This window comes from Convolutriloba macropyga, chromosome 3, assembly GCF_964194025.1.
Source record: "Convolutriloba macropyga chromosome 3, txConMacr16.3, whole genome shotgun sequence".
Classification (NCBI taxonomy): Eukaryota; Metazoa; Xenacoelomorpha; order Acoela; family Convolutidae; genus Convolutriloba; species Convolutriloba macropyga.
The window spans coordinates 56688728-56714656 of record NC_134470.1 but is presented as its reverse complement, the minus strand read 5'-3'; the positions used below and the strand labels follow the sequence as shown (position 1 = coordinate 56714656).

The 25929-nt window shown below is 38.5% G+C and overlaps 1 protein-coding gene across 4 annotated transcripts in view; it reads right to left on the bottom strand.

Annotated features, from left to right (window-relative positions):
• Positions 1 to 203: 203 nt before the first annotated feature.
• Positions 204 to 25929, bottom strand: part of LOC142336303 (uncharacterized) — a 51992-nt gene continuing 26266 nt past the window's right edge. Inside the window, exons 8-13 of one of the 4 annotated variants that reach the window (XM_075385029.1) lie at positions 20575 to 20754; positions 8196 to 8305; positions 7470 to 7662; positions 2232 to 2350; positions 1290 to 1986; positions 204 to 260 (exon numbers count right to left, since the gene is read on the bottom strand). In XM_075385029.1, coding sequence (XP_075241144.1) covers positions 238 to 260; positions 1290 to 1986; positions 2232 to 2350; positions 7470 to 7662; positions 8196 to 8305; positions 20575 to 20754 — 1322 coding nt within the window. In that variant the 3' untranslated portion in view covers positions 204 to 237. Of the gene's footprint in view, positions 261 to 1137; positions 1987 to 2230; positions 2351 to 7469; positions 7663 to 8195; positions 8306 to 20574; positions 20755 to 25929 lie in introns of those variants that run through there. The other 3 variants (XM_075385027.1, XM_075385028.1, XM_075385030.1) reach the window with 3 other exon arrangements.

The following is a 25929-nucleotide window of genomic DNA, read 5'->3' as shown; positions in this document are numbered from 1 at the left end:
TTTGACTGAAAATAAAGACGAAGAAAAACGGCAAATTATAGTAGTAAGCTAATTGACTTTTATGGACAAGAACTTATTTACTCCCCTGGTTTCAGTTTTGCATAGATTTATTGCTCTAATCACTGTTCTTTTAAACCGATCTAATACAAAATTTGAAAACTCTAAACTTTGCCGATTTTCAAGTCTTTTTCCTTTGAGTAATTGTAGTAATCTTCAACCTGCATTAGAAGCTACCGATTAAGCAAAAATTGGAAACCAAACTGAAATAACGGAAAAACGAACTAGGATATTTAAACAAAAACAGTTGTTTTAAATTGTTTTAATATTCGAGGAATGAAAGCATAAATAAAAATGGAGACAATATCTTGCCTATCACTTACAAATATAGTCTAGACATTGGTTTCTCAACCCAAGCAACAATAATAGTCCGCTTCCCGGCTCTATTGAACAGTTGCAACGGTTGCCACATTCACGGAGATATCAGTTGCGTTCTCGGTTAGATCAGATAGGACTTGTCGGAAAATTCAGACTATAAAAAACACCCATATGTGTGCATGAACACAGAATTCTGCAAAGATGCAACAAATTTACTGCAATCATAAGTATCAGTCTCGTCTCTGTTGTAGTTAGGTAGGTCAGCTGTATATCTAGTACTAAATAAACAACCCGCGCGCAAGACTTTGATGGAGCAGGTGAGCAATAAAACCACTGTAAACGCTCGTCAGTAAGTCGACTGAGCAAAAGTCCAAAAGATTTTATCCCCGGAAATTGCCCACCCCATAACCCTTAGAACAATTTCACTTTTTTCGGAAAGGTGAACTTTCGACCAAAAAGTGGAAACGTCCCCCCCGTAATAGTCACTACACAGCTCTGTATACTACTATCATGTCAAAGGAAATTTAACTCAAGGTCTTTTTTGAAACACCAGCAACACTGGCGTCAGTGAAGCCAGCTGATTAGCTTGATTCTCTGACGTCCGGACGCAGCACCACCAACACCACATTCAATATTAACTGAAGGTGGAGCACCGCACATCAGACGAAAAGCGGTCAAGTGAAAAACCGCGAAAAGACTATAATTGCTACAAAGTTTGTTTGAGCAATTAATTGCCTAAAATATTCTAATTAGTTCGCCTTTATTCTGGGAAATGGCCCTCTTCAGTTCACAATAATTTTATCTGTATACTGTTTCAATTAAGTTAACAAAGTTGAATTGGTAATTAAGTTTCAGTTAGTCCATTTTGAGTAAGAAAAGTTTGTCGTTGCCATCCCTACCCTGCAGCAACCCACCTTCAATGCCCCCAAACTTGTTCAGAGTGTGTTCACATTCATAAGTGTCAAAACATTCTTGATTCTTGTGTGAACAATTGAAGAGCAGCATTTTGTTCCTATCTGTCATATCTCCAACAACAATGTCGTTTTCATCATTTGGAATTACGAAGACACCTTTTCGTGCTTTAACTGGACCCCAAATGGGTTTCTTGTCCGAGAACTTAAACTTGTTCGGGTTCTTTTCGGTGAGCTCGAACACAGCAACGGTTTCCTCCGAAGCACTACCGATAAATAAATAGTTATGACGTAACTCCATTTGCGAGATTCCTTGAGGCACTTTAGTTTTCAGCTTTGCGACGAATCTTTGGTTTTTGTACACGTAGAAATATTGAGTGTTTACAACGTGAATAACTAATACTTCGTCTTGAGCTGCAAGTTTAAAGTTCATTGTTTCAAGCTCGTTCTGTTTCATGTAATCTTTAATATTCAGGTTCAATCTAGGCTGCAGCGACTCCGAATCGACAAGCCAGACTGTTGGAATCCTCTGACCTTCTTGGAGCTCGAACCCCCCGACGTATATTAGGGTTCCAGTAGCTTGTTGGGGTTTGCTATCGTGGGTGATGATTTGACCTAGAGTGACTGCGCGGGGATAGTTTGGACGTTCCCAGGGTACTGTGGATAGTGGTTCTATATTTCCCATTGTACGGTTTCCTTCAAAAAGTTGAACGGTGTATGATAAATGCAATCCAATGCAAATGCAATGCTTATTTTACAAATCGGCGATTGCCTTGAGATTTTTCAAATATCACATCTTCGCACAGAATACCGATATGAAATTTAATTTAATGCATCTTAGAAAATTTCACAAAAAAATGAAGTTCGATTTAAAAAATGTATTAAATGAAGAGAAATAATAGAGTGAAAGTGAGAGAGTTCCTCGCGTTCAGTATCATAGTAACCTTTGTCAATGGAGTCCTTCCATAGACACTTTCTGAGACTGTTGCCCTTGACCTGGTATATTGATGAGCTCTTTGGACAGAAAGCGCCCACAATCAGGTTTCCACCAGCCGAGTCATTAGCTGAACAACATCAAAAAATTACAGCCAATTTAAGTAGCACTAATATAGAGAAAAATATTCCATTTAAGCGTACAAAATCCATCTGCGCTAAAAAGTAAGGTTTTACTTAAGTCAGCAAGCAAACTATGCAAATGAGAAAATATTGCATTATCAACATTTTAGTTAATGGCAAACCTGAACCAAGAAGTTGATTTCTCTGAGCAGTTTGTTTTCTAAAAGTGATCATAAACCGTCTACCGTCGGAAAAATTACTCTCGAATGACAGACGGCGCAATTTATTTCAGGGCTGTAGCCTCGATAAATTTTCTTTGTGGGCGCGAAAACTTTAGCCGACGGTATAATTCGAACCCCGACCTCCTGCTTCCTATTCCCTCACCTCGACGGAGGTATTCACCACTCGAATATCAGCGACTTATCATCAAGTCTCTTACGATTGGTTCTGTTTGAACAACAAACTTTATTGCTTAGTGAGAGCAATTGAAATCACTCAAAAATCAAGAAGTGCGTGATAAAAACACTTGAGAAGTCAAAAAAATGTTCCAGAAGTGAAGCTCATAAACGGTCAAGCGAAATTTTGCATAAATATACCAACACGTTTTACAATAAACTAGCAGGTCTCTAAAAGCAATCTAAATAAACTTTTTTCCAAGAACTTTCTAAAAAATTCGGACGAACAAGTGTACACATCCCAATATTAATTTCATTGATGCATTTACCGAGAACTGAAAAATTGTATACGATCGTGAGGTAATTGAAAAAATTCTTCAAAATTAAGCCACAAATATTAAGATTAAGCACAACTGCTAAATTTGTATGTGAATAAAAAGTTTTGTGTTCTGTCTGATAACAATGAAACATCCGATTAACATCCATAGAAACGCCCTCGAAAAGAAGTGGGGTATAAACTCAACCTACGTTGGCGGTGAGCTGAAAATTTCTTCAAGCATCTTGAAGCAATATCAGATCCTTCGATAAAATTTTAGTAACTTGGTGCACATTCCAACTCACTTTCGAAAGTACAAATGGGGCTTGCAAAAGTGAAGGAGAAAATCGTGAATAAAAAAGCAAACAAGTATATCAAAATTCCCGATCTCTCAGCCAAAAACATTGCCTGAAGAATTTTGATGGAAAGCAATTAACGAATAGATTATCGTAAAATATCGTAAAATCGATCGTCAGCGAAAACTTGTAAAACTCCCTAGGCCAACAAAACCTACTACGCAAAAGCTGAAACATAACCGACTAACGTCGGGCGAATTGCTCTCAAATCAACCGCGAGCGGTTTGCTTGGGCAGTACCCAGCTGGGGTTTGGAGATGCTAGCAATACTGGGGAGGGGCATGATAGCTTGGAGATGCTAGCATTTCAAAACCGCCCATCACACAATGAATATGTCCACAAAACAGTTTCTGTGAAGCGCGTACTTGGAGACTAGTGATCTGTAAGGCTTTAAGAGAACTTGATACCCTCTGGGCGCTACCTGTTTAAGCCTGAGGACGAAAAGTCAAATGGGTGACAAAAAATCGGTCAAGCAAAAAAAATCGTATAAAAAGACCAACAGGATTAATTTAATTGCTACGAATTTTGTTTGAGATAGAATGTGAGAGATAAAACGTGAACGAGAAGGAGAAGGAAAGAAACCACAAGCGGGAGTTAGAGAGAGAGAGAGAGCTAGAAAAGTTTTTCATGATGAGATTCGACTCTGCACATTCTAATTTCAAGCCTTATTAGTAATTAAATCATATGAAGACTAATAAGTTCAAAAAAAGAAGTTTCCCAGTTTAGCAGTAGAAAAAATGTTCAAAACTATTATTTGTCTATGGAGTTTTATCATAAACCCCATTTGCAAGAATTAAAAAGTTTCGTTGGCATGTAATGATTGTTAAACACAGAAATAAAGAATATTCAAAAATTTTAAAATTGAAAATTTCAACTAAATTTTGCTAAATTTTGTAATATTAAAATCTTCAGGACCTTTCCATTGTTTCATGAGACTAACCAGTTTCCCCATTTCAAGACTCAAATAGTTTAAGTGGCTCATAAAAATCTTTAAATTTGGAACATAATAATGTTCCAAAAACTTGAAAAAAATTTTTAAAACTTATCAAAAAATGCAAAACTCGAGTTATTGAAATATTGATTACCATTCCATTAACTCTAGAAACTATGCAGTAGCTTATTGTCAAACCTTAGGAGGTCCCTGGACCCGGAAAAAATCAGAAAGACTCAAAAATTTTCAAAAAAACTTGAAATTACCTCTAGAAATTATGCAGTAAGCTATTATGAAAGCCTGGAGGAGGTTTCTTGGCTCCTTACAAAAAACTTGAAAAAAATTGCATGTTGTTAAAAAAATTGCTAAAATTTGTGATATTAAAAAGTTGAAAACTAATTCATGGTGAAAAAAAAACAGTCCAGTAACGTATAAAAATCTAAGGAGTTTTTTTGGCCCCTGAGGCTGAAAAAACCTGAATAATAATAATGAACGTAAAAAAATATTAAAAACTGCTTTGTTTAAAAAAATGCTATAAAATTTGTGATATTAAAGTCTTGAACAACATTCCACTACATCCAAAAGCTATGCAGTAACCTATTATCAAAACCTGGAAGAGGTTCCTTGGCTCTTGAAGCTGAAGAAAACTATGATATGGAAAAATTTCAAAAAACTTGAAAGAAATTGCAAAAATTGAAATACTTGAATAATGACAATGTCAAAAAATTGAAAATTGTAATGTTTATCGGAAAAATGTTAGAATTCGGGATGTTAAAACATTAAAAACGATTCAATTGCCACAATGCAGTAACCTATTATCAAACCCTAGAGGAGGTTCGTTGACACCTAGGGCTGAAAAAACTCGGAAAATGACAAATGTTTCAAAAACGTGACAAAAAATGTGAAAATCAGTTTATATTTGCGTGTTTTTGTTCGAAGTTAAAATGGTCTCAGAAAGTACTGATGTCTTGCAAATGACCATTATCAACTTTAAGCAGCCTCAATTTTAGACTGCTCCGAAAAAAAATTCGAAAACTGACGAAAAAACACAAAAGGTTACAACATTTTGGGCTAAAAAAAAGCCAAAATGATCTTTTAACCTTAAACTAGTGCTTTCCCAGTATCTACACCACACTAAGCACTTGGAGGAATACTAAACGCGACTAAGGGCCTCTGAGGAAACTTAAAAAGTTGGTCAAGCGAAAAGTCGCATTAAAAAAAGACCAATAGGACTAATATAATTGCTACAAACTTCGTTTGAGAGCAATTAAAAAGAGTAGTAGTTCAACCTCATATATTCGTAACCAAGATATTGTCGAGGAAATAAAAAGTCAAATAAAGGCCGATAACAGCAATTACCTCTTTTTGGATCTATTTCTAATTGACATTTTTTCGGTGAATGATTTTTCTTGCATCTGTATTTTTTTGCAGCTGGATTATCGGTCATTTTGCATTTAGATCAATGACTCTTTTGCAGTCTGCGTATTTTCGGCCATTGACCTTTTACGATAGCAATTTTTTTCGGTCTCTGACCTCTCGCAGTCTGCCCTCTTAACCATGCTGCTCGAGAGCTCTTAAACATGCTATTCAGAGGCCTGTTATCCATGCATTTTAGCCTCTCATTAAACACAGTGCCTAATAAACTGTCATGCATTTAATATATAGGATGCTACGAACTTCGTTGCAGAGCAATTAAAAAAGCTCGCTGTCAGAATTGGGCTCGCTTTCAAAAAATGAGCGAGTTTTAGAAAGCCATTATTGTCAACAGCGCAACGATATAAGTCTTTTTCAATGATTAAGAGCAGCATAGGACTGGAAATTTTCCCAAAACTGTTAGAAGGTATCTGAAAAAAATAAAGAGATCAGGTTCCACATTTGTATGAAAGGGCTCCGAGTTTCAGAAAAGCAGAGGGAATTAAAATAATTTTCTGTTCACTAAGTAGCGAATGAAAAATAATTGAGCGTTCATCAAATTACGCTAAATCTAGGTACCACAATTTTTAAAGCTGAAGCAACAACTCATGTTGTAATTAAAAAGATGCTTTCGAAGAAATAAAGCAGACACATAATTCTTCTGCATCAACACATTTTGAATTTTCCTTTCAATATGAGTTTTTAATGGGCATTCTAACAAGGAAAAAAGATATTTGAAAAACTTTTCTTGACTACATATGCTATAGAGCTAGAGATAAGCAAAGCAGTACCGAAGATGTTAAAAGATTTCTTTTACCAAACATTGGGTTTGTTGATCAAAAAATTTATTTTAGATTTTTCTCGACCTTTCTTCTATGAAAGAGCAAGAACAGTTCTCGTGATTTGGTCAATCAAATTTAAACTGAATAACTTAGATTCTGAAGCTTTTCAGGAAATTTGTTTTCAATAAAGAAAGGTTTCAATAAGCAACAAATTTCATCAAATTTTGTCAACCATCTGAACTATAGCTTTGAGATTGCCCAGATCTGATCCAAAAAAAACAATCTTACACCATTTTTTTTAAAAAAACAATGGCTCACTTCGTATTCTTTGTACAGTTATTTCTATAAGTAATGATACAAAAATATGATGCAAACACGAAACACGCAAGCTTAATGACTGCTCTTCGGTACCATGACATGAATTTGTCTTCAACGGTTTCAGTGAATTGCATACAAAGTGGCTAGCATGGCTCGGAGACTTATTGCCCTCACTGTGTTATGTGATCAGGCAAAAGAACGGCCAGATGAGAAATTAGTAGTACAACAAGAGGGGCATTAAAAATATCAAGGCGATCAGAGTAATTGCTACAAACCTCATTTGAGAGCAATTAGCAAATAGCTAATTTTAGATATCTTCTAAGTAGATATCTCATTATGTAGATGTTTTCTATTTTGCCTTTTCTGTAAATAGTGGATTTTTTCTTTTCTGCTGGTAAATTATGACCTACAACTACTTTTTACACTTTTATTATATTCTTTTACAAACTGTAAAGGATAAACAGATCTCTCCATAGATATCACAAATATTTTTTGAAGTGCAAAACCAAAACCTTGTTCTGCTCACACATTAATGAAAATGAAAATATTGTTCACAGGAGAGAAACGAAAACAACATTTTTGAACTAAATAGGACTCTTGTTTTCAGCATATTTTACCTTTAGTGTTGATGCCTTTGTCCTCGATGACAGATCCATCTCTCGGTACCATTTCGTAACTGTTCATATTTGAGGCCATGGTTACAGCTGTAGGTGGTCTACCTGGAGCAGCTGGATAGTAATAGTAGTAGTAAGGAGCAACCTCTCCTGTCTTAAACTTTGGTCTGTAACTGGACTCAGCTGCCGATTTGGACTATATTTGTTCAGGCACAAACATGTTTCACTGGTTCAATCAATTTCGAAATTTATATTGTAAACATTTATTGAACAATTATTTTTGTCAAATTATTTGGAAATTTTCAGTTGATTTATAGCCTGGCTTGACAATTTTCTCATCCAATCATTTGCTTTTGAGAGTTGTTCCTAGAAAAGTTCCTTTTAGTAAAAAATGTTTTGAAAAAGGTCGCTACAGAAACAATTACAAATTGTGCAATTGTATACCTCAACATGTTTTGATTTTATGGATCAAAGTTTGAATCATGATGTAGAGTTATCTTCTTTGTCTCATAGAACCCCACACTGAGCCGTGTAGATATCAAATCCAGCTTAACTGTCAAGTAGATTGTCAGGTTCCTTTGGAGAATAATTTGAAAGTTTGAATATAAAATCACCTCTTTTTACGGATTTTGTGTAAATAAGACTTTCCCTGGGTTGAGAAATATTTTTTGTTTGAATGTATCAAACTTTTAACCAGACTTTTAGAATACAGAGTGAAACAGTAGTTGCCTTGCTTGACTTTCCCCTGGGTGTTTTGTTTCCAGATTGGGGAATCTTGGGTGTGCTGTATTTGCGGGGACAGTCCTCGCCAGCTGGACACGTCTGTGTTGATGACAGTACTTTGAAAACAAAACATACTAATATACTAATGACTACGAGAAGGTAAACTAATGTCAATATGCAGATAATGTTTCCAACCCTCTCATTCCCTTTGAACATTGGCTCATCATTGTCGCCTTGTGGACAGATGGTAAACATTCAGAAGCTAACAAACTTTCTTTTTGCTAGAAGAGGCTAGAAGAGGATAATTTTTTGAGTTGATACTTCGAAAGTCTGAATTTGTCAGCTGTATATTGTGCCGCTCCCTAAGCGGAATTATTCGCCATGGTTGGCACAGCCACGCATCAGGGAACGGAAAATGAAAAAAAAAGAATTTGTGCAGTGAACTACCGCGTTAATCGTGATACATGTTTTCTACTGGAAAACCTTAGATGTTGTGATAAAGTTCAAAAAGAACTTTTATCACCGAGGAATTTTAATTTCAATTTCACCAACGTCCAGAGAATTGCTGAAATCAACAAAAAATCTAATAAAGAACTTAAAAACTTCGTTTACTGATTTTGCAGTAAATTGATTATTTTCAGACGGCAAGAAACCCAATCATTGAACTATTGAAAATGAATGGGGTAGTCAGTTCAAAATATTGGAAAAATGGTAACCATTACTCCCCACAAACACAATTTTTGAAACGAAAAAACATCGATTTTGAAAATTTTTGGTCGAATTGTCGAAAATTCGGGAAAATTCATATAGTCGGTTCATATATCAAAAATAAACTCTGATATAGAGAAAATTGAGAGAACATTATGCTAAATTGCTCAATTTTGAAATTTTTTGGTCAGTTTTGATGCAATTCAAAAAACAAAGAAAATCAAAATCGAAAATTGATAAACCGGACTTTCAAGCACAAAACCGCCAGTTTACTGGATTACCGTTCCGTATACAAGAGTTTGCAAAAGAATTGAACAAAAATAGAAAAGAAAACGTACAGAAGTATAAATGTTTGACAAATTTGTCCAAAAACCAGTTGTACCAACTAGAAGATTCATCAATTGAGTTAAACTCAATACAAAAAATGTGTGAAAAAAGTTTCACAACCTCCAACCTAAAATTGCTTTGCCATGCCTTTTTTCTCGTTCTCGATTCGATATCGTACCGCCCGCGTATTTTTCGTACATTGACTGTTCAACTATTCGCGTTCCGTTTATTTTTCAATAAAGTCGCTCTCCCAAAAACGTTGTTTTTTATTTTTCGTGTCCGATCGTTCCGATTTTTTTTGCGTTCAACGTCGTGTTTAGCCGTTCCATTTATTCCTTCGATGTAGTATGTTTTCATATGTGATGAGGTATGTTTTCTTCTTGTTGCAGTATGTTGTTTATGCTAGTATGCTGGTTTCTTGTTTTGGTCTTGTAGCTCTCTATGGTGTGATTTAGTTGATTCACGAGTTACGGCTGGAGTTTCTCTTGACTTTTTGAACTTTACTAACTTACTAGCTACCCTGTTGTAGTATATTGATTTTTGCTGATGTATGTTTGCGTGTAACTGAATGATTGTTAGTTGTTTTAATCTTTTACTTTCTAGGGTGTGACTTATGTTTGTTCTGGAGTCACGGCTAGGTTGTTTTTTGACTTTTCGAGCTGTCATTGTCTACAAAAAAAACTTTCCAGTTTATTTAACTTTTGCTGTAGTTTATTCAATGTTTTTAGTATGCTGTTTGGTTGTTTAGGTTTGGGTGTTGCTAGGGTGTGACTTAGGTTTATTCTGGAGTTACCGCTAGGCAATTTCTTGCCTTTTTCATCCAATTAGTATATTACTGCGTTGCCATAAATTAATTTGTTACTGGTATATTAAGCCCCCTGATGCCTTGTGCTAGTTTGTCTTGCAGTAGCATCCCTCCTCCTTCCTAGTGTGTGAATTAAGTTTGTTCTGGAGTTACGGCTAGTTTGTTTGGTCGAGTTTGTTGCTCTGGTCTGCTAGCATAGTATTCACCACCTCCCAGCTTGTTGTTGGCTCGTTCCCCGCCAGTTATTTCCCGTCTTCCTTTTTCGTTGCGGGCTATTCGCTCAACGACTCCATTCAGTCCGTTCGTTTTCCCGCCTCGTCGTGCGCTCTTCGCCCAATATTTCTTTTCCGTTCGGTTGGTTTCCCGTTTTGTCGTGCGCCGCTTGCTCAGCGTCTCCCTACCGTCCCTTTTGTTGCCCGTTTCCTACCCGCTTTTTTGTCCTGTCTGTTCTTTTTCCCGTTTTGTTGTGCGCCGTTCCCCTGTTTTTCACGCCCCGTCCGTTTCGTATCCCGTTTTATCACGCTCCGCCCCCTTGCCGGTCGCCGGTCTTCCTGTTTAGTCTCACGTTGCTTAAAAGCACGTTAGACGCTTTCACTTTTGTTACTTACTTTCGCCAAGTATTTCGTTTCTCGGTAACGTCTTTCCTGCTCTTCGGCGTTTTGTTTATCAGGTCGTCATCATTTGGGTTCCGTATAACCCTCAATCTACGTGTTTAGTTGGACGTTACTTTACATTGAGAAACTAGCCATTTCAATATCATGGCCGAACAGTCAGAGAAATTGAAAAAGCTCTTTAATGCGAGATCTAATCTGGAATCGGAGTTAAAAAACAACCATAGGGATATCACAGATGCCATAGATTGACAGGACAGGGGGGATAAATTTGAACGCTTGGTTTCTAAATTGAAAGATGTTTTCAGTAAACTGGTGCAGAAGAATGAAGAACTCTTTGACTTGGCCAGTGAAACTGAGAACCCAAATTCAATTTATTCTCTCCTTGAGCAATGGTTGGATGATGTAACTAAGAAACCCGATGAATTTTTGCTTGCGGTCAGAAGCTATGTTGACTCAGTTGCTGACCAAGACACCGCATGCGAGGGCGCTAATCCTCAAGGGCAATCTAAGAGAGGTTCACGCCGAACAACGTTATCAATGTCTAGCCAGAGTAAACGTGACTTTCTCATGGCAAAATTAAAACGCGAAGAGGCTGAGAAACACGAAAAAGCTGTCATGCGCCTCGCTAAACAAAAACACGAAATTGCCATGAGAAAAAAGGAGCATGAAATACAATTGAAGCAGACTTGGAGGAAAACCACCACCAGCGTGTTGCCGCTGCTAAATTAGATGAGGCCGAATTAAGTGATAATCGTTCATTGTTTAGTAACCACTCAAGTGAAATAATTTTTTAAAAAATATATAGGATCAGATAGAAGTCATGATTTGTTCAGGATTGGGTAAAATCGTTTCCAGCCGGTAACTCATTGAATGCTGCAAGTGAGTTAGACACTCCCGTTCAGGATACTGTCCCCAGTAATCCTCCGGAAAACTCAAGTAATGTTGCTGGTAACTTAAATCCTTTTGAAATGCCATACCAGTACACATGGCCAGAAATTGCGATTTCTATTGCTCACACTTCGCCCCCTTGCCGGTCGCCTGTCTTCCTGTTTAGTCTCACGTTTCTAAAAAAAAACACTTGAGACGCTTTCAATTTTGTTACTCACTTTCCCCGAGTACTTCGTTACTCGGTAACGTTTTTCCTGCTCTTTGGCGTCTTGTTTATCAAGTCGTCATCATTTAGGTTCGGTGTAAACCTCAACCTACGTGTTTGGTTCGAAGTTACTTTACATTGAGAAACAAGCCTTTTCAATATCATGACCGAACAGCCAGAGAAATTGAAAAAGCTCTTTAAAGCAGGATCTAATCTAGAATCTGAGTTACAAAACAACCATAAGGACATCACAGATGCCATAGATTGGCAGGACAGGAGGGTTAAAATTGAACGCTTGGTTTCTAAATTGAAAGATGTTTCCAGTAAACTGGTGCAGAAGAATAAAGAACTCCTTGACTTGGCCAGTGAAACCGAGAACCCAAATTCAATTTATTCTGTCCTTGAGCAATGGTTGGATGATGTAACTAAGAACCCTGATGAATTTTTGCTTGCGGTTAGAAGCTATATTGACTCAGTTGCTGACCAAGGCACCGTATGCGAGGGCGCTAACACTCAAGGTCATTCTAAGAGAGGTTCACGCCGAACAATGTAATCAAAGTCTAGCCAGCGTAAACGTGACTTTCATATGGCTAAATTAAAACGCGAAGAGGCTGAGAAACACGAACAAGCTGCCATGCGCCTCGCTAAACAAAAACACGAAATTGCCATGAGAAAAAAAGGAACATGAAGTAGAAATGAATCAGAATTGGAGGAAAACCACCGCCAGCGTATTGCCGCTGATAAATTAGATGAGTTATTATGATGAATTAATGGATAATCGTTCATTTTTTTAGTGACCACTCAAGCGAACTAAATTTATTTAAATATATGGGATCAAATGGAAGTCATGACTTGTTCAGGATTGGGTAAAATCGTTTCCACTCGATAATTCATTGAATGCTGCAAGTGATTCAAATTTTTCTCGTCCTGGTTCAACAACCGCTCACCATCCCGTTCAGGATACTGCACTAAGTTATCCCCCGGAAAGTTCAAGTAATGTTGCTGGTAACTTAAATCCTTTTGAAATGCCATATCAGTACACATGGCCAAAAATTGCGATTTCCATTGCTCAGCAAGAGGCAATGTATCTGGAAAAACTCCATGCTCAACTGCAGCAAACTCTCAGTGATCAAAGGGTCGAGCACGAACATAGTCCCTCCGACAGTGGTGTGGTGGACCACGTGAACCAAGCATCAGCTGACGTACAAAATGTTGCACTGCCACAACTTCAGCTACCTATGCAACTTCTCCGGCCCCCGACACCTGTTATGCCACCGTTGAACTCCAACATTTTTGTACCTGAGTTTTAAACGAACCCACATGCAAAACAAATCCTGAATCAACCTGCTTCACACTTGAGACCAAAAAGTGCTTGTATGCCTGGTCTGTTGCGTCTGCCCAATCCTACTTTTGTACAACAACAGAATTTACCTCAAAGTAACATTCAACAGGAAACACATCTCCGTATTACCCATCCCATGCATAATCTCCCTCCACCTCCGAACCCACCCGTGAGCTCGCCACCCTTTCTCCCGCGTCAACAGTTAGTTAACCCTCAGCTTTTCATGATTTCGTTCTTTATCCCAGCGAGCACAGCAACATACCTACCCGTCCCCAACACCCCACAGCAAAACATTGTCCATTCACCTAAAGACCGCCTGGTGCCGTGTCCTACCGCAAAAAACATCGCCTTAACTGTAACCTATATCTAAACTTGTGGCATTTTCCTCAGAATAACCCGACAAATGTAAACCAGGTGACAAATAATGCAACCGTCTTGAACATTTTTTGACCAAACCTACCCCAGAACTCTGCTAACCCCGCCATCAGTCATCCAATTCCACAATTGGTTGCACCGCAAAACGTTAATAGCAACCACATAGCAACCTGTAGCATCCGCGTTAACCACCTCAATACAACTACTAACATCGCGCAAACTTTTGTCACGCCCGTTATACCTCCAATGTTTGGACATACTGCTCCAATACTATTGTGCAGGGGGTGACCCACCACATTCCACGCTTCTTGCCTCCGCAGCCGAAAATGCAAGCCAGATTAAGGCCTTAACTGACGCCTTAATTAGCTAGAGGAATGATCCGCTACCTGAATGGAAGTTGTCTCAATACAATCGGTAACCCCTACAGTGGCACGTATGGTATGGTCAATTTAAAAGAGCAATTGACTCTCAGTCCCTAACTGATGATGTGAAATTGACATACCTTAAGACCCTCGTAACTGGTAAAGCTAAAACAGTTATAGCTCAGTTTGCTTACTGCGGCGCAATTTACAAAGACGCACTGAGGACCTGAGGCTATAAATTTGGCCAACCACAGGCGGTTGCAAGTGCCCATTTGGACAAACTCGGCAGCTTTCCACCATTGAAGATGCACAATAGCGACAACATCATTAACTATTCAGGGTGCAATTCAAGTCTTGTCGGGTTCTTCAAATGGCCCTCATACTATTAGGATTTAAAAAGTGCTGCGCTTCTCAACACTGCTGTACAGAAGTGAAGGAGTCATGGTCACTCTTCACTCTCAAAAATCATTGGGTTAAACCTACTCTCTTGATTTTAACAACTGGTTAAAGGAGAATGCCGTAGCGCACAGTTTAATGAAGAATACCGCAAATAAAACTAAGACGCATGATATCATCAACCTCTTAACCAAGACAAAAGTTGCATCAAAAGCATTTGCTGCAAATAAGCAACAAAATAGTTTTCAAAAACTGCAACAGAGCGCTCCGCCAACATCTATCCCAATTTGCATTGTATGCAAGGGTAATCGTCGGCTGTGGGAGTGTCGTGTATTTAATGAAATACACAGCGAGTTATGGTCGTTGTTGCAGCAAAGCTCTCTTTCTCTTGTTTGCGTGATAAACATACGTTTAGACAACGTCCAATTCCCCGTAAATGTAGAAAAGATAGGTGCAACAGCTCCCAAAACACCTTACTTCACGGAGCTGAAAAGGTTTCCCCAGCCGAACCCTCAAATAACAACATCAAGAATTCGAAGTCGAACGCAAGTACAATTAGGCCAACTACTGGTCAACAGCAACCAAGCAAAACGACCACTTTGTTTTCTCTGTCGCTGATGTCAAACGACTCCTTCAAGTGACAGAACTGAGAGTTACAAATTTTTCTGGGACTAGTAATACGGCGTTTGTTTTATGTGATACAGCTTGCAGTAAATCTTTGGTGGCCGACAGTCTCGCAGACAAACTCTGTTTGCGAGTTACCGCATTAGAAATTACCTTCAAGGGCATAAACACAAAAGAACTCATCGACACAAAGGTGGTTCAACCGACCGTGACATCTCATAACGATCAAGACTCCAAAGCATTCACTGTACATCCCTATCTGAGGGAAATATTAAACGTAGGTTCCAACATCATTGACGTTAAGTCCATGCAGGAAGCCTACCCACATCTGGCCGTCTTAGATCCAGTAAGATATAGTTATGGAGACATTGAGATGAGACTTGGGCTGGATGCCTACCATGTCATCCGTCCGTTAGAGTACTTTTCAGCTGACGAAAAGCTCTGACCGTTCGCTGTCCGCTTGCCCCCATAGGTTGGGTTCTCCCGTCAAATCCAAATTTAGTCCCGACGTGTTTGAAAGTCAATAGTTAACAGGATTATGAACTGGCTTGTCAAGTTAAGTCCTGGTACGATATAGAATCGTACGGCGCGTACAAGCAGGTTGACCCACGATCCGCAGCGGATGCTCGCGCGCAGAAAATACTTGAAACAACGACTTTTCATATAGGCCAAAAGTACGATGTTGATATGTTGTGGTCTTATGACAACATCCGGCTCCCGAATAAATATTTTTCATCACTGGTGCAACTTAAATCCCTCGAGTAACGGCTCTCGAGAGACACAACATAAAAAAAAAATTACGCTAGAAACCCTTGGTGAAGACCCTCAAAAGGGTTACGTAATAACAGTTGCTGACGCTCACATGGTTGAGCAGCAGTCAGATAAAGAGTGGTATCTACCACATCAGCGCGTAATTAACCAAAACTAACCGGGGAAAAACGTATAGTAAATGGCGCAGCGAAGTTCCACGGCACCTCTTTGAACAAATCTTTGCTCAAAGGCCCCGACTTGCTCCAGAACTTGATTCATGTTTTTCTCAGGTTTCGTCAATTTGACGTGTCCGCAGATATCGAGGATATGTTCCTCTAGGTTGGTGTCCGAGACAGTGACCAGCCATCACTGCGTTTTTTATGGCGGGAGGACCCCACAACAAACGTTGTAGTGAATCAATACACGCGCCATATTTTCGGGGCTAAAAATTCACCCACTTGAGTTAACTATGCATTGCAACGCACGGCCTGAGACAACATGGGTCAATGCTCGGAAGCAACCAAAGCAGTCCTAGAAATCTTCCACGTCGACGAATACCTAAATTCGGTGGTGTACCCTGAGAGGGCTCTCAATAGATCAAAGGAATTGTTGCATTCAAGCTTACTAAGTTTGTATGCAAGGTACCAAATCTGGCTTGTCAAATTAATGGGCGAACGGAGTCCACAGAACCAAACGTAATTGCGTCATCTATGGAGGAATCTTCGCATTTGCTTGAGCTGAAATGGGATCACAACAAGGATACCCTAGTTGTGAATTGAGTTAGCTTCATTTCGGTAACTAAGTCTTTAACACAACGCTTGGAAAAGAGCCTGGTGTCTAAGGTTATTGATCTCATCGGTCTAGTGGCACCAATTACTGTTGGTGCTTGGTTATTACTAAAGGACATCTGGCGTGTCCGCGGGCAGCATTGGGTTGAAGAGTTACTGAAAGACACTGTAGAAGGGTTCCTCAATTGGAGTGCAGAACTACCCATGGAACTACCCGTGAAGAATTTAATATACAAAGGAGCTCTTTTTCGGGAAACTTTGGACACCTGGAATGGCACATGTTTGGCGATAGTTTGCAAGAATTTTTAAAAGCCGTTGCATTCCTCCGAGCTCGAGTAACTACTTCGGGTGGGCCTCAAATGGAGCTTGCGTTTGTACTGGGTAAGGCTCGTGTAGCACCAATGAAGGTGACGACTGTTCCAAAACGGGAATTACAAGCAGCGCTACTGGCCGCTCGATTGAAAAAAGACATCTGTCAAGCTCTCACAGTGAATTTCAACAGGGTTTCTCAGTGGACCGACAGCACAACTGTCTTGCAATGGCTTAACTTTACAACCAAGCACCCATTTTTCAATGCAAACCGTGTTTGCGAGATTTTAGAACGCACTTGCTTCGACGAATGGAACCACGTTGCCTCAAACGATAACCCGGTAGACGCCGGTACTTGTAGTATGTCCGCTGGGATTTGATGTGGTACACCCGCAATTTTTTGGTCAGACAATGGAACCAACTTCGTTGGGCGGGAAAAGAACTACGCGAGGATATCGAGAAATGGAATGCTAAAAAAATATCGCAGCGGAACTTGCCCATTAAGGCATTAAGTGGAGGCTCAAACCGCCCAGCGCGCCACACCAAGGTGGCATCTGGGAGAGGCTAGTTCGTAGTTTTAAGCGAATACTTTACACCATCCTCGGTGCTCTTCGCCTCACTGACAAAATTTTGGGCACAACTTTTGATCTCGTAGAATACGCACTTAGTTCGCGCCCGTTAACGCCTGTAAGCGCCGACCCGTCCGACCTAGGCGCAATAACACCTAAATTTTTTCTACTTGGTAACCAAGCAAACGCAGTTCCGTCAGTCGTTGGCGTTGACGAGTTCGATCACCGTAAGCGTTACGCCCGCGCATAGTCTTATGATAACGCTTCTTTGTCTCGTTGGATCAAAGAGTACGTCCCGACACTGAACCAACGTTTTAAGTAGCAGACTCCTGCCGATCAACACCATAAGACCGGTTATTTGGTTTGGGCAGTTGAAGAGACCAACCCAAGGGGATACTACCCTTTTGCTCGGATCACTGAACTACGTTACAGTTCAGACAGAGTCGCACGTTCCGCCGTATTTCGTACGTCCACCGGATCGCTGGTCCACCCGCTTTTTAAGTTAGTACCCATTCTCCCTACATCATCTTCTGGGCCGGAGGATGTTACTAAGTAAATAGATGTAAGCGAGAGATTATTAACCAATCAGAATAGAGTATTTTAAATACGTTCTAATATACGTAGAAAGTAACGTATAAACTCATAAAAGCTTATTTTAAGTAAATATAACCACGAAATGTACGGATTAAGATGGCTTCTGGCTTGTTAATTTTAGGTTTTCTACACGATTATCGGCTGATTATGAACGAATTTTTACGTCAAAAACATCAGACAAAAACAAATGAAAAGAGGATCCGAAACCTTGCCGTCTAAGTTTCACTTGTTGGTTTGATCTCCGTAATCTTAATACGTTGCTATACTATACGTTGCTTATTATAGCGTTTGAATTGAAACTTCAAAAGTCTGAATTTGTCAAATTTATTTTTTGAGAACACGCAGTTTCAAGAACTAGCATTGTCAAGGTTTTAAGAAGCTGCAAAATGATATGAAACTGTTAACTAGCTTCAATTATTACTTACCAGAGAAACAATAGGACTTGTAAATAATGACATTAAGTAATAGGGCAGCAATATATTCTATTAAAATGGAAAAACCCAAAAATTAGAAGTTTTTAAAAAGGAAGAAAGTCAAGTTGCTTTAGCTATGCCGCAGTTTAGAGTGCCTAATAGAAAGCAAATTATTAAGACTGAGAAAGAGAACAAAAAAGGACGACTATGAAGATGGGCAAAATTAAAAATTTAATGAAAAAATTTTTTTACACATAAAAAACATTAGTTGCACTTCATTGACATCAAAAGATAATATTGTGCACCATTCAAACGATTTTTTTTTTGCTTTTTTTCTTTACTTTAGGCAGGAAAAATTTGATTTTTTATTTACTTTTGTGGTGAAAAGTCAAGCTAAAAGTCTGCGAAAGTAGAATTCAGATAGCCACACCTGAAAAAAAACTCTTTAGAAACTATAACTTTGACCAAACGCTCTTTTCTCTATCCATCTGACAAAAGTTAAAACAAATTTTTGCAATAAAACAACACTTTTATTCTGCTTTCACTACACCAGTGTGATTAAAATCGTTGCTCTAATTTGACTTCTCGTTGACATAAATCGAAAAAAACGCAACAGCTTCCAAACTTTAAACTGAAAATATGTTGTAAACTCCGGAATGGACACGACGGGGTGGAGAGTGGAGTGGGGAGTGGTGGGGTGAGTGGAATGGGGTTCTAACCAATGGGGGTATGGTTGGGACAGCTGGACAAAAAGGGGGTCAAAAACCCCATTTGAAGAAGGGTGGACTGGGGGAGTGTTGGGGGTGACAGGGGGTCAAACTTTCACGATAAAAACCACTCTTCACATCAGAAAATTGTCTCCGAGAAAATGGTTTTGTTGAATAGTTCCTAGCGAGTAGTAGGGAGTAGGGCTCTCAGAGAACTTAATGCTCTCCGGGCATTACCTGTTTATCTCTTTTTTGAAGACGATTTGGTCAAGCAAAATATTCCAAAATTGGTCATAGAATTTTTATTATATAAATGCAGTAATATTTGTTCGGAGTAACTAAAAATTGTAGAATCATTAAAAACCGGGAAAGGAAAATCAAATGAAGCAGCAACTTATTTACAAGTTTGCCTACAATTTCGAAAGTTGTTTCTCTGGATCAGCCACATCGACCGCAACCGCAAGAAAAACGCAAGACAACAATTATAAAGAAGCAAGAATCAAGAATCTTATAAAATTACTGATCTGTTTGATTTATTTCGATGACAAGAAGTCTGTCTAACAATCAACTATCACTTTTCAGCTTCAACACCTATAAAATTTCTATAAATTAAATATTGCAAAAAAAACTATTGCAAACATGAAATCAAATTAATCAGACTAAATAAGCAAAAAACTTAGGAAATAGAAAAATGTTGGCCAAGTTTTAATTAACCTTACGTAATATATTTTGTTAATATCACTTCCAAATCAATATTTTAAAAAATGTCTCTATAACAACTACATTAAATCCAAAACTCCGAGTGTTATAAAAGAGAAACATAGATAAAGAGGGATACTAAAATGGCTAGATGAACGTCCAATGCATCACAATGACAAAAATTGCTTAAAATTGCATCCAGGGGTCTAACAATTGCTTCCGATGGTCCGAAATTCCTTCAAACGTGCACTTACTAGTTAAGATTGGAGGTCAAGCGTTGGAGGTTAGGAGTGACTTAGTGGTGGTGACTGAAGAGGCGCGGGGCTTGACTGAGGGACGGTCAAACTTCTAACATAACGAACCGCACTCCATACCATGAATTTATGTCTCCTCAAAACAGTTTTGATGAATCGCATATTTAGAGACTAGTAAAGCTTAAGGCTCTAAGAGAGCTGCTCACCCTGGTAATGCGCTCCGGGCTTTACCTGTTATCACTTTTTGGAGGAAAAAAAGTGTCTGAAGAAAAATTGGTCAAGCTAAAAATTGCGTAAAAAAGACCTCAGGGCTATATAATTGCTATAAATTTTGTTTGAGAGCAATTAATTGCCAAAAATCTACTTCAAGTAGTAAAAAGACAGCGCTCCAAATACAATTCAAACTCTTTGAATTGTAAAAAAGAAGAGAACCTAAATAAGAGGGGCTGACGGCACCTATTGAGAAATGAGTTTTTTTTTCACTGGTGCATTTTGTACATTTACAAAATGCGATCCAATCTATTATCAATTTTGAACGGCTTGATTATTTTTGAGCGTTTCTTTAACGCAAGAAATCATTGTTGTTTGCCATAAATTTGAAGAAAAATTATTTTTTTTAACGGTTTTGACCGGCAATATCAATTGTGGCTACATACTGGATGAAGTTGAGGATGGTACAGGTGATGCGCGATTGGTGCGAGGTGTGTCAGGAGGGAGGGTAATGTTCGTATGGGTGAAATCAGTGAAGGGCACTGCAGAAGCCATCCTCATGTGAGTGCATGTTTGGCACTCAGAGGCTACAACGGGCACAGTCGAGGGGCCACCAGTGAGAGTAGCTGAAAAGCAATATGAGGTCAAATGATAAGAACATAGCCGGCAGATTGCCGAAAAATAGCCGCGATAGACGCTTGTGGCCTTCCATGAATTGAAACAACTAAAGAAATAAGATAGACAGATCGACCACCAGTCTTTTAATAGACCACTAGACTTTTTAGGTTAGATTAGGACTGTCAATTTTATGACACACACGGTCTATAAGATAACAGCCCTCAAAGAGCTTTTTCATAATTAATATTCGAAATCAAAAACTCAAGACTAATACTCAAGAATTATGGCATATAAGTTTGGCACTACTTAGATGCACACTATCGATATTTAACTAGAAAATGTTCATAAAATTTAAAGTTCCATAAGTGAGTTCAGAAGTCAGTTTTCTGCGTGAGGTAAGTCACGCAATTGACCTAAAAGCAGAAATGAGGTCACGCACACAAATTTTAACTGCAAAGCTATATAAGTCTCCGAAGCCATTGAAAAAATCAATTCCAAGAATCATCGATGGAGACGACGAATTTAAAAAAAACATGATGTCCCGAATAATGGTTGCTATCGCTTCGCGGCTATTAATACGCTTATGAATGCCGAGACCCAAAACTCAAGTAAGGGAATAGCCAGACAGTCTTTGGTCGCAGGCAGTGAGGTTCAGTGCAACCCATAATCATCCTATGCACGGATTTTTGGTCGCGCCTACCGTCTGGCCCTTGGCCGTAATCATATAAAAAACATGTATGGTTTGACGTAAGATATATAAATTTCCTTAGTATGATAGTAGTAGTAAAAACCATATATGATCTTTCGTATCTATTCTGTTCCCCCAGTGTTTTTTATGACTCCCAGTTACAAATTATATGCTGTTATATAGCACATTACTATGTAAGAAAATGGCACGTGCACCTGGGGGTCATAAAAGATTTATGTTCCCGTCACTAAGCTGGGGGGGGGGGGGCGAAACAGGATAGAACGGATCTTTCTATGGTTGCTAATTACCCAAATTTTCTTCTATTTAAAATTTTTTCTTTATAGTTGGTGCTGCAATTGTATGACCACAGGAACACTAAGAAACGCTACCATGACGCAATCTTCCTCATGGACAAAAGTTAACGAAAATTGCATTGTTATTATATTTGCGCTTTTCGCATAAAATAGAGAACTACTAAACTGTGCAGACGCATTGACGAGTTTGAGATTGATCTTTTGTAGAACATGTAAGATTAGTTTTTCTTAATTTATTTTTCTTTGCTTTTCTGAGGCAAAAAGATTTCTGAACTGCGTGACTACGTAAAACAGAATATAATAAAATTTTGCACACGTTATTTGTCATTATTTGACAACTCAGAAGTGAAATTTTTTATTTGATATTGAGACCCAGAAAAATTGTTTTGACAATTTTCATGTTCCAATGCTAAACTCTTTTATGATCCTTTCATCTTTACTCAAAACCATTATAATCTTAGTATGTTTGCTAAGATTGCGTAAAAACACGTGTATCATAAATGCCTTAACATGATTACTAGGATTCTTTACTGCTGTTCAACCCGGGATTTTGGGAAACGTGACTGTAATCTGCGTGTAACTTGTTGGTTCTCACCACAACACAAAACAACGATTATGTAAACCCAAAAAATTCAACCCCTATTTGTAGTCATGCTTCGCGACAAGAGGGTTGCTATATTACTGCTTTGATTCAACCGTAGTTTCAATAATTACCCTTGTTTGAAGTGACAACTGGGTTTCGCTCACAGTAGTAGTTTTATGTAATATAGTAAGAAAGAACATAAACTACTAATGTCGGGAGAATTGCTCTCAAACGACTGACGAGCAATTGATTTCGTCAGTAGCTAGCTTAGAGAGGATGGCTCAGTCAGTGTCTCAGAGGGGATAGCTTTAGCTTAGTTGGTAGGCGGGGTTGATGGGTTGGCATGACGGGGGAGCAGGATAAGGTAGGGGGATTGAGGCACTTTTAGTTACGGGCGATTCTGTCCGGGGTTACGTGTGGAATGACGTGGAGGGGGGTGCGGGGGGGGGGGGTGAGGGGGAGGGGTGTATCGCATATTAAATAGCATATTTAAGAGACTAGCGAGCCATAAGGCTCTAAGAGAACTTAATGAACTCCGAGTTTTACCTGATTTGATGACAAAAATTATCATAATTGCTACACTATCATAATTGGTACAAACTTTGTTTGAGAGAAGTTAATAATTATGTAAGAAGATTCGCTTTAGCAGTGAACAAATAATATGCACCAATTAATCAACGGGGCAGATATTACGTATATATGCGGACTAGCAACAAATTTAAATTGTGACAGGGTGAGAACGTTTCCTTTTCGCGAGAGGGTAAGTTTTAATTGCAACATCCACTTCCCCATCTAAGTCCAGTGTTTCTTGGTCCCAGAAAGGGTTAAACTCAAGAGGGATAAATCTGATGCACGCTGGCTGCTCCATCCCGTACCCAACACGAACGTGTCCGGACAAAACCGTCCCAGACAAAATAGTCCAATAAAAACAGACAAAACAGTCCCAGACAAAACAGTCCCGAATAAATATCGAAACAATTGTAATAAATAATCTAGAAACAATTAACAACCATAATCTATGAGTTAATTTTCTGAATGTTTTGTTTTTAATTGATATGAACGAGGATTATACCAAGAAGTTGTTTCAAAAAACATATTTTGGCTAAAACAATGTTATAATCAGCTTAATATTTGTTCAATGAATTGCAATTATATGATTAACTTAAGTGGTTCCTTTGTTAATTGGTGTGCATGTTTTTAAATCTATGTTTCGTTCGGACTATTTTGTCTGCTTTTTTGGGACTGTTTTGTCTGGGACTCTTTTGTCTGGGACTGTTTTGTCTGTTCACCTGCACGAAGTGAGTATTGGTTTTGTTAATCAAGAGAGCTTTCGCTAATTAATGAATCGCTTTCGCTGGGTGACCTACACCGCTGAAATGCTTATTTTGAAGAAATAAAATTTTAAATAAGATTAAATTTGGCAGTTGTTCGCGAAAATTTTTTGCAAACTGAAGAGAATGAGCAGTGCAGTCTAGAGCAGAGGTTAAAATGAACTAAGAACTGAATGACATCGTATTACCAGAAGTACAAACGGAGCTTTGTACGACAATCTCAATACCTCCAAAAATATTTTAGTCGGTCAAACTATGCTGAAAGCAATTGATTTCCGGGAGATCAGTGTAAGTGATTCCAAGACACGATCTAGAGGCACACTTTTAGTGTATGTATACTACTGAGACAAATCAAAAGCAATGAAAGAGAAAAGTTTTGTAAGTGTAGCTAAATACAAGAATGCTGCAGTTCCTTTTGCTAAATTTTCCCTTGGTACTCACCGCTGCTCAATCGAATTAAATCTAAAAGAATTCAGAGTTTGGAGATTAAAGGTAGTTCAAATATTACTACTGCCCTTCCTGTTGTGATCCATTGGAGGAGCAATAAGGGGTCTGATTCATTTTCATTTTATTACAATTATTGGCGCTACGCAAGTTGGGTGAATCAAAATACAAATTCCAGCATTGCGAAAGTATCAAACAACGGGTAGAACTGACCATAATTCCACGTGATTTTGGCTTCTGTTCCGTATTTGTTCACTGTAGAAAAGAATCTCATAAGTTTCTCTATTGATGCTATGGATGAAGCCAGGAGGTATAACGCTTTGTTTGGAGCGTAATTTGGTATCTTTTTTCAAAACGTTCAACCGTTTCAGTTATTGAAGTTCACAGCGTTTCTGTTTGTTCTTAAGAAATCATTGTTTTTACCATTTTTCAGTTTGTTCACAAAAAAAACTGTCGGGTGCCTGGTGAAAAAAAAACAGACGCAACAAAAGATGTCAATATTTTGTCAACCTCGTTTGTTTGTCACCGTCTTCTGGAACAATTTTTTCCTGATGGTACCCACTTAACAGAATTGTTTAATATTCAAAACATAACCGACTAAACGTCGGAAGAATTGCTCTCAAACGACTAGGGGGTGCTCTAATCAATTGCAGCCTGCTTCAGTCGGAGGGGGGGGAGCAAGGGAGGGGAGGGATGGAAGCCTAAATGGGACTAAGAAGTTCAATAGTGGGCTTCAAATAACCACATTAAAGGTTAACATATTCCACTATGAAGATTTAAAGTAAAAAGGCACCAGTTTCGGCGCATTTTTCATTTGACTTTTATTATTAAATTGCCGCTCGAGTTCAGCTGCTTGACATTGTGATTGAGAGATATTTTTAGATAACGCGAAACGCAAAAAGTCAAGGGCATAAAATCACTCGAAAAGTCAAAACTGTCCTGCGAAACTTTTGCATAAAAAAGACCACCACATTTACAATTATTGCTATGAACTTCGTTCAAGAGCAATTAAAAATTTTGTCTTTTTTTATGAGAGATTTGTCTGTGTTATGATAAACAACTTACTGCAGCATCAACGTAAGTATAATTATTTAGGACTGTTTTCCACGGAACAATCTCAAATAGACTAAATATCGATTTAATAAACAATGCTATAAATTATTTTAGACATAATTCAGAAAACAAATAGTTCATGCAATGATATGGTGGTGGTCAAGCAAGCCTATAGGCAAGCAAGCCGAATTTTGAAAATGAGGTCAAGTAAGCCGAAAAATTTTGGGATACCCTTATTTTAAGTTGCCCCTGGCGGGCCGCTGGCCGCGCTCCGCGGTAACCGGCCCGCGATTTCCGGATTACATCCCACAGCAGATGGCCACGGACAGCGGTCCGCTGAGGCCCGTACCCACTAGATGTCTAAAAATTGACGTATTTTTGTTTCTTTGGTGCGTTGAATAAATTATGCATATAATACTACGCGCAGTATTGATTGTAACGGCTAACAATGTATTATTTCTGATAAATTACATAACTATTACAGAACTTTCGGCTTGCTTTTTTGTCGGCTAACTTTTACTTCGGCTTCCCTTGCGTTCGCCGCAATGATATACATCTATGCTTATCTGTAAATTTTCTTTTGAATCCGCTTGTAGTGCAATGACCTAAAATTTGCAAAACTGTGGAAACAATTTACTTAATCTGTAGTTTTTACTTGTTTCATTTATTTAATTTTTAAACCGCTTTCGTCAAGTCTACTTTTTCTTTTTGAACAATTTTCTTAGTGCCTTGTTTTTGTTGAGTATGTAAAAAGATTCCTTGTGGGTGTT